Source organism: Prunus persica, chromosome G3 (genome assembly GCF_000346465.2).
Source record: "Prunus persica cultivar Lovell chromosome G3, Prunus_persica_NCBIv2, whole genome shotgun sequence".
Classification (NCBI taxonomy): Eukaryota; Viridiplantae; Streptophyta; class Magnoliopsida; order Rosales; family Rosaceae; genus Prunus; species Prunus persica.
Window position 1 is genome coordinate 3,002,916 of NC_034011.1, and position 9,683 is coordinate 3,012,598.

General features: G+C 34.1%; 2 protein-coding genes across 5 annotated transcripts; both read right to left on the reverse strand.

Annotated features, from left to right (window-relative positions):
* Positions 1,308–3,869, reverse strand: LOC18783112 (ubiquitin-like protein ATG12). 4 transcript variants are annotated; one of them, XR_002270567.1, is made up of 7 exons: positions 3,649–3,815; positions 3,437–3,495; positions 2,699–2,767; positions 2,553–2,615; positions 2,198–2,292; positions 1,866–1,965; positions 1,308–1,707 (listed from the first exon to the last, which is right to left on the reverse strand). XR_002270567.1 is itself a non-coding variant. In XM_007216646.2 (6 exons), exons 1-5 carry the CDS (start codon positions 3,683–3,685, stop codon positions 2,233–2,235), a joined length of 288 nt encoding a protein of 95 aa, XP_007216708.2. In that variant the 5' UTR covers positions 3,686–3,869; the 3' UTR covers positions 1,691–1,965; positions 2,198–2,232. The 4 variants fall into 4 exon arrangements, 2 of the variants coding, with proteins under 2 accessions (XP_007216708.2, XP_020414452.1); XM_007216646.2 differs by having other exon boundaries at positions 1,691–1,965; positions 3,649–3,869; XR_002270568.1 differs by lacking the exon at positions 3,437–3,495 and having other exon boundaries at positions 1,691–1,965; positions 3,649–3,813.
* Positions 8,135–9,683, reverse strand: LOC18783352 (myb-related protein 308). Its single transcript, XM_020560486.1, has 3 exons — positions 9,459–9,683; positions 9,218–9,347; positions 8,135–9,027 (listed from the first exon to the last, which is right to left on the reverse strand). Exons 1-3 carry the CDS (start codon positions 9,592–9,594, stop codon positions 8,424–8,426), a joined length of 870 nt encoding a protein of 289 aa, XP_020416075.1. The 5' UTR covers positions 9,595–9,683; the 3' UTR covers positions 8,135–8,423.

A 9,683-nucleotide genomic window follows, 5' to 3' on the forward strand; every position in this document is an offset into this window, starting at 1 on the left:
AGGTCGATATATAAGTAGATTTTGAATGTCCAACTAGTTTTTGGTCTAGTGATAATTTTTTTTTCCATGTTAGAAGAGATCCCATCAAGTTGGACTCCCCTCGCCAAATGGCTTCTTATCTACCATATGCCCTTTTTCCTGGTCAGAATTTTCGATCTACCAGCAACTGATGTTCCCTTTGCATGTGTGGAAGAACTGTTTTCTTTTTTGGGGAGGTTGAGGGGGGCGTTGAAAAGTGAGGGATGGGGAGAAAGTGAGTTGTTTTGAACTAATAAAAGTACTGTATATTTCTCCCATATTGCAAGGACATAGTAGATATAGATAATGCTATAAACAGAATGCATTCTTGACTCAGGTACTACACTATCAACAACCATGCTTCCTTCACATGGGAACAAAATCAAGGGACACAAGAACCAAGTAGCATGGACCTTTTTCCCGCTCACAAATGATGAAATTAACTTTACCCTTCACCAATCTGTCCTTCAAAATATATCATAACAGAAAGAAAGCTTTAAGTGGCATAAAATAATTTATGGTAGAAAAAGTGTTATTTTTTAAAACAATTATTGTTCAGAAAAAACGAAAACCAAAATAGGAGAAGGAAATACTTCATCTTCCATCACTAAGGCCGTGTTTGGTATCATATTTGGATCTAATTTTATAAACCTAAAAACAGGTTTTAAGTCCAAAACCACAAAAACCCATTTAGTATGCCCATTTTTAAAAACTCAAAAACACCCCATTATTAAAAACAAAAACATGGAGGTTTTATAATATTTTCTCTGTCTCTCTCTGTCTCTCTCTCTCTCTCTCTCTCCTTTTCTTTTGTTAATTTCAATTTGGGGATCTAGGGTTTATGATTTTCTTATTTTAATTTCCATTTTTTAAAATCTTTAAAATAGTTTGGAGTTCAATACCAAACAAGTTTTTAGATCTTAAAATCACTATTTGAAAACTCATGTTTTTAAAAAAATCATAATTTTTTAATTTACTTTTTTGAATTATATACCAAACAGGGCCTAAGCATCATTCAATATTCTTCTCATATTCTACTATGAAACTGCATCTAAGTCTTTCTAAGAATGGATGTGCATAGTAATAACTTCGTTCCAAGCACATTAGAAAACTCGAAATTTCTGACGGCAGTGCTTCCTTCATTTTCTGATGTAATTCTGGGAAATCTGTTGAAATTGAGTACATATGCAGTCTAACAAATGGACGTTTTCTTTTTATCGATGAGGGAACGAGGAATTTGAACCGAAGACCTCTTCAACCTCTTCCAATATTGAGAAGAGCAGTACTACTAGAGTAAAAACTAGTCGATAATTCCTGCGCACACAGATTTAATCGTTCACAGCTGATAGGATTGATTGTCATTATTGGATATTAAAGTCCACCACTGATAGAGAAGCAGCGGTTCTTAATGCCCACTTAGCTAATGACAATAGTGTCGCATTTAGGCTCTGAATAATTCGCCTATATCCCAAACCAAAGGAAAACTACAAAACTTCCAGTCAATTTCTTAGAACTTCCACTCTCCACTGAGTTATCTGCCACCGCCATGAAGATGAAGCCCGTGCTATATCCCAAACCTGACATGTCTCGATATCAGACTGGATTTGTCAATCCCTTCTATCATCGGAATTTTTTTCTTCTTCTTTTGGACTCTTGGACAGATGGGAAAGCATTAGGGCGACAAAATCACTGTCATTCAAATACGGAACATAGGTAAATTGTTTGAACCAGTATATATCAATTTTTTGCCTTTACATCTAGATTTACGGAAAAAGTAACAAAAGTAGACAGTTACATCCCAACCAAGAGTAATCATAGCATATATACAATGGGAAGAAAAAAAGTACTGAAATATCTTCATCTCCTGGTCCGATTTTTTTTTCAACGGACAGCAACTCATCTTCCCTTTGCTTGTCTTGTGTGCGGAAGGAATAATTTCGTGTTCACCTGAACATGCAGTGCTTGTAGAAGTCAGTGATCAAAGAACAAAAATATCATTTTCTTTTGGGGGATGAAAAGAAGTGAGTTGTGATAATGTGAATTGTTTGGGCTAAAATAGTGCTGTATATCCCTCTCATTGCACTTACATATTCGATAGCGTAATAATATAAGTACTTATTAAATAAAAACAGCGAATTCTAATTCAGAATGCATGCATAAAATGTAATCGGTTACTTACACTATCAATAGGTACTGTCAGCCGAAACATGAGTGTCAGCCCCATGCCATGGAGCAAGCATAATTGACCACCAGTTTACCATCAAAACCAAAATTCTGCAATGTTGATAAATATAAGTGAATAGACTCCCAGATTTATCCAAAACTGTTTCAAGATAAACATCAGCAGAGGTCACTAGAATCTCGACCACACTTCAGATATGAAAAAAAGCTAAAGGACATAAGAACTGAAGAATCTTTTCCCTTCACAGATGATGCAACTTGACCCCTCTTCACTAAGAACTTTTTGAACTGATGCACAGAGCACTATTCAAAAAATCAAGCCATACTAATATTTCTTAGTTATACGAACTTACATTATAGAGATCAATCACCAATTCATCTGGGTTTGGCGAGAATGCACTGTTGACATACACAAACTACCAAAAAAGGAAGATGAGATTAGTTCACCAAAACTTATCGATTGTAAATCATCTAAGACATAAATGACGAGATGATTTACCAACGTATCCCGGTGAAGTTGCCTTCTTAGAAACTCAATCACTTTCGCAAACTTGTCAGTTCCAAGAATCTGTCCTTCGAGGAGAATTAACTTTAATATTCCCATAGAAAAACTAATCATAGAGAAAGAAAGTTTCAAGTGGCACAATATAATTTCGCGAAAAATAAAAGCAGCTTACTGAATCAAGATGTCCCATCATGATATCTATTATTTCTTAAAATTCATTGTAGAAATTATTCAAGACATAAGAAAAAGCTTCAACTCCCATCATAAAGCATCGTTCAATATTCTTTTCATTATACTATGAAATTTCATTCACTACAATTCACAAAAATTATTCCTTTCTAGTCATTGTACCCACCCAATGAGGCTATAACTTTTTTTTCTTTTATCTCACAGCCAAATGCCCCATGGCTATGGAGTATGGATGCAGACCTACGAGTTGGTTGGAAATTCTAACATATGCGTCACTTCAAGTTCAAAGAACGAACTAAGGATTTGTAATAAAGCAATTGAAGAGCAAAAGGCCATTAAGAGCAGAAACCAAAAGTATAATCTTGTTTGAAGAACCAAAATGTAGAAACTCATATAAATCATCAAACCAAAAACAAGACCCAAAACCAACCTAGAGAATTCCAAACATTGTTCTTGAGACACAGAACCTTCATCATAAACCATGATCGAGTGGAAAACAGTTTTTAACATTCAAAAACACTACTGTAACGAAAAAGGGCAGACCTTAAATTTGGCTTGCTTCAGTATAGGGGCATCACCAGTAGCTCTCAGATGAACAACCACTGGACCAAATTGAAAACCCCAAAAAACCCACCATCAAACAAAGCTCCAAAAACCCAAACTCTAAAACTGATCAAACAGCTTAGAAAATTTAATAACCCTCAACTGAACATTGAGAAATAATAGGTTTTTCATAACAAGTCTAAAAGGCTCACCTTTTCTAACAGCGCTCGGAGACTCCACGGTCGACATTGCTATCGATCTCTGATTCGAACGCCTCAACTTACAAACAATTGAACTTGGACAGAAGAATCAGGGGTTTCAAATAACAAGGCTGATGATGGAATTGGAATTTCAATTCGATCCTGTTAGGGGTGGAAATTAGGAAAATTGGGTTTCAACCGAATACAGTGGGCCTATTGGATCAGTAGCTCACTGTCGACTTGGCCCGGTCCATTTTGTTTTAATTTTGTTTTTCTTAATCATTTCATAATTGTGATACTACAAATACAATGAGGCCATGGTTTAGCGTAGTGAAAAAGGTCATTGATTTGGAATTCGAATACCCATAGCACCTTGGCACTAGCAGACCCATAAATTTTTCAACGGATGTGCAATTTTTAAAGGCACAAGACTTAATTGACAAATAAATTTTTATAAAGATTTGAAATTCTCTTTAAAAAAAATAAATAATAAAAAAAACTTGGTGTGGTGAGGACATAAAAAAAAAGATGTTTTATAAAGACTTTTTTTTATTTAGCTAAGATATTTTGTAAAGACTTGGACGGAGTTCTCTCTAAAAAAATAAATAAATAAAAAAGACCTTGCGATTCGAATTTGGGTCGTTGGCTTTTGCGATTGGAACTTGGATGTTTTGTATTAAATTATTAATAATAGTATATAATATTGATTATGATGAAGTGCAAGTTTGAGGGCACTTTGGCAGCAAGTTCCGTGGAATTAGACTTCATCTATTTATTATTATTATTTTTGTCTTTATTCAAAACGATGTCGTTTTGACCAGAAACTTTATAAATATATATATATATATATATATATATATGAGCGATGTGCTGCGCGCAGCAGCCCAGCAACATAGCAAACAAAAGGAGTTCTGCTGAGGCATGTCCTCAAGTAGTTTGTGGGCACTTTTATGGTAGAGCAGAGGTGCAGATTCCACCACCTCCAAAGCGTTTTTGGCGAGGGGAGGTATATGTGCATCTCTTTAGGCCTTTGTGGGTCCGTCACTGCACCTTGGTGGTGTGTGTCAGAGATATCTCTCCACTTGTAGTCTTTAGACTATACTTGTATTTAAAAAAAATATATATATATACACAGTCCCCTTCTATTGAGGGATCCCTCAAATAATTTTTTTTGAGGGACGCCCTTTAGGATACCCTACAATTTTTTTTCAATGATCCGAACCATCTATTTTTTAGGTCTTCATTCATAGATCATCCTTACAAAAAATTAGACAAATTGGAAATCGTTTCGACATCCAATTGTGTCCTACAAAATCAATGAACACTGTACTTTAAGAAAGTATTAAAATTTCAATAACTTAATTGAATGGTCAAATGATATCGGATTCAAGTGATTTTTTGTAGAGATGATCTTTGAATGTGTATCTACAAAATAGATTGTTTGGATTAGTGAAATACAATCCGGAATGGGCCCTACAAGAGGTGTCCCTCAAATATTTATTTGAGGAATCCCTTAATAAAAGCTTTCTGTATATATATAGTCTTTCTCTAATGTGAACGTCCGCATGCTCTAAAAATCCAGTCGTCCCTTTCACAGCTTGTTTTTTCAAGTGGATTGGATTCTTGAAATTCCAAGTAGTCCACAATTTGCCAATATGAATAATTTAGATAAAAACAATCATGGGTTGCACTTGCAAATGCAGAAGAAGAAAGCACATAAAGCACATGTAGGAAAGTGGAGTTGCAGAAGAAGAAAGCACTCCCATTGGTTGCTCTCACGGCTCTTGCAACATGTTTTTGTTGATACATACAAAATATGGACCACTTGGAATTGAAGGAATGCAATCCAACTGCAAAAAAAATAAGGTGTAGAGGGGGTGACGGGATTTATATATATATAAGAAGAGAAGGTTGTGACATTTGGATGTAGAAAAAGAGAGTAGGTTGGTTGATAGAGAATCCATTGGAAGCTGAGCTTTTAACATTAAGATAATGGATTAATTATTTTATTAGTCCCTGAACTTAGACCCAATTTGTATTTGAGTATCTCAATTTCCAAAATAGCTTCCGAGATCCTTTAACTTCACTTTCGTTATGACAAATGGTCCTGCCGTTAATTTTGTTAACTTTTCTGTTAAATGTAAGGTTAACTTCTAGTTGAACCTGTTGAATTATGATTTCTAATAAGTTTATGATTAACTGAGCCAAATGCCACAAAAATAACATAGAACGATCGATCAATCAATTAAAATGCCATTAAAAAAAAATCAACCAGTTATATTGTTTTGTTGCCAAACTCAAATATGATTTGTTCTTGCTTTTCATTTAAAGCGATTATATTATAAATCCAACCGTACAAATTCTTATTATAGTTTTTCTATTTAACCTCATACTTTTTTTTTGTTCACCGCAAATTTAAATTACTAAGCTCTTAAGTTTTATTAGTGTAAAAAGACAAAAAAAGTCATCCCTGTTTTTAATTTTGGAACACTCTATAAAATTCAGGTGGTTAATAATAAAAATTAAAAGTTCAGGTGGTAACGGTGCACATGCTTAAAAGTTCAGATAAGATTTATGCAAATTTCCCTTTAAATTAATTTGACATTCAATTATGTTCTTTTTATTATTATTCATAAGGTAAAATTTCATTCAAAAGTCAATACGGAAATACACAAAAAAACCATACAAGAAAGGGCAATAGCATACAGCGAAGTATAACAAGCAAGCCTCCCAGTAAATCAAGCCACCACCAGCATAAAGCGACAGCGTAATACCCCCCCCCAAAAAAAAAAAAGCTTAATCAGTAGGGGCAAGGAATCCCATCTCTAGACATTACCATGACTAATGAGAGATAGGGATATGAAGTAGGGTGGGGAGGCAACTAGGCAATGGGGAAGAATTTGTGTTGGAAGGTGTGGGGAACGATAATTAGGTTAGGTTTATTATTTTATGGCTTAAATGTTGAAATGGTCTTTATTGGCGAATTTAGTTCCTATGTTATCAATTTGGCCAATTTAATCTATGTGTTTATATATTTTAGTAAATGTGATCCTTCTTGTCAAAATTCAGTTGAAACTAAAGAAAAAAAATATTTAAATTAATTACAAATATTCAAATTCAAATAATAATAAAAACTTAATTATTAAAAGCGATGTTCTTGCATTCTCTAGCAAAGAAGGTGATAGTCAATCGTATTTTCTTGTCGCAATCATCTTCCTTCTCCACTACCAGCACACAATGTGTATTTTTTGGGGGTTGAAGTGGGTGTAGTGAGAGTGGCTATGGGTTTGGGAGATGGTTGAGTACTAAGCGTGAAATTGGGGGAGGCAAAACTTTTTTTAATTCTATTTTTAGATTGAATTTGGATATGTAATAATTAATTACAGTTTTTAAAATTAATTTGAAATATATTTTTTCCAATTTTAACAAAATTTTGGCAAAAAGGATCACATTTGCTAACATATACAAACACATGGATTAAATTGGTCAAATTGATAACACGGGGATTAAATTGGCCGATGAGGTAAAACACATGGACCATTTTGACATTTAAGCCTTATTTTATTATTTAAATTTGTCCTTAAACTTAACAGAAAGTTTAACAGAGTTGGACATAGGTGGTACATTGCAATACTCTATAAAATTCAGGTGGTTAATAATAAAAATTAAAAGTTTAGGTGGTAATGGTGCACATGCCTAAAAGTTCAGATGGTATTTATGCAAATTTCCCTATATTTTATTCTTTAATCAACACCAAAATTACTAATTAAGGATGTAATTGGCATATAATAGAGCTTTAACATACATCTAACAACAATAAAGATTGGGTTTTTCCTCTTTTTTGTTGAAAATAGTATGGATGTAATCATGAGATTATGTGACAATTACACTTTGTGATAAACAAAGTTCTTACATCAAATGGGTTTGTTATTTTTTCATTCACACTTGTATTAGACAATCTTATCATCAAGTCTACTTTTCTTTGTTATTATTATTATTATTATTATTATTATTTTAATACAAGTGATATTAGGAGAGAGGTTTTCTCACATACACTAATGTGCAAGTCAAAGTCTTTCCCCTTAAGCTAAACCTTGTTTTCCTTTTCTTCATTATTTTTTAATGAAAGGTTAATTATGGTTGAACCCTGTTAAATTATGATTTATAATAAGTTTATGATTAATTGAGCCAAAAGCCACAAAAATAACATAGAATGATTTAATATATGAGCATTTCTTGACTGCACATTCTCTTACAGCTTTCATTCCCTTCTCCTTTTTTATTGTTACAATTTTTACCGTTAACGATTTTTAATATAATTTAATATAATTATATAATATTAATCACTCATTTGAACATAATCCATACCGTTATATTATGATCAAAACCGTAATTATGTAAGTAGAGCTGGCAAAATCCACCACTGTTAGTACTTAGTATATTCCAATTTATATCCGTCAATGAAATGAAAGGAGAAAAATGATATGACACCAAAAAGTAATTCAAGACTGGCAACTTGATTTTATTGCGACAACAAGTACATATTACACAGATTTTACTGCAACTTGATCATCCAGATGCTTGCAGTCGTTGATCTTATTGACTACCCTATAAAATTCATGTAATCACCGACCGCAAGTGCATGACAAATTATTTTTCTACAAAGAAACGGACTCACGTCATACTTTGTACACTCGCACACACAAAATCAACTAGAAACCTTTTGTTATTAAGAAGCTAATCATGTATAAGCTGAAGTTTTTGGGGCTAGCTAATTTTTATTATTATTAATGAGCTGTATTATCTATGAGCCAGTCCAATTCATAGTCAACGACAGGAACCATGGAGGAAGATTGGAAATCTGGGACTTTGTCACATGTAGTAGCAGAAGCAACGCTACCTCCCTCATAATTTCCATTATTATAGAGCTCAGAAAAATCCACATTAAGAAAATCCGACAGAAAATTCTCATCCACCTTAAAATCCACCATGAACTTACACGAGCTGTTTTCATCATCCAATGGAAATATGGGTGACAGTGGTTCCTCAATCCCAGCAACTTGATCGGTGACCTGGTCAACGGCCACCAGTGGAGCATTATTGGACACGTGGTCATTGTCGTCCCGAATTTGGTCATCAAGATTTTGTGCCTCTTGGGGTATGAACACTTTGGTGCACCTTGATGCCTTTGTTCTGACCACTTTGGTGTATGAATTTGTATCGACTTTAGGGGGCTGTGTGGGTTTTGGGTTTTCTTGGGTTTGCTTTGGTGGTTTACGATTTCCATCGGAAAATGGGTGTCCTTGAATTTTCTTTCCAATCGTAGTGTTCCAGTAATTCTTGATTTCATTGTCTGTTCGGCCTGGGAGCCTTCCAGCGATCAAAGACCATCTGCACCAATAACACAATATTAAAACTCATATACTTTTTTATAAAAATAATATATGGAATCGAACTTAGGGTAAATGCTATTAATCATTTGAGTTTTAAACAAATGTGCATTTATTTTATAGAATTAAATATTCAACTTCAATACGTGGTGAGACGTAGGATATTATATTATTACCCAAAAATTATATACCTGTTTCCGAGGAGCTTGTGGAGCCTGATGATGAGCTCTTCTTCATCACGAGTGATGTTTCCTCTCTTGATATCCGGTCTTAGATAGTTCAACCATCGGAGCCTGCAACTTTTCCCACATCTCTTAAGCCCTGCAAAACCCATCCATTCCATCAAATCAATGATATGCCCTATGCATTTACCTTTGAAATATATGAAGAAAAAGACAAGTTTTTTTTTTCTTTTCAGTAAAGCTATCTCACCTGCTCTTTTGGGAAGGTTTCTCCATTTGCCCTCACCATGAACTCTTATATACTCTGTCAGTATTTTGTCTTCCATACCTGTCCATGCTCCTCTATTTAAGCCCTCATCTTTTGAACAACAAGGACTTCTTCCCATCTATAGTCACCCTATAGAACTAAGGAACCTCAAAATCCTCTCTCTCTCTCTCTCTCTCTCTCTCTCTCCAATGGGAATACTAATAAGTT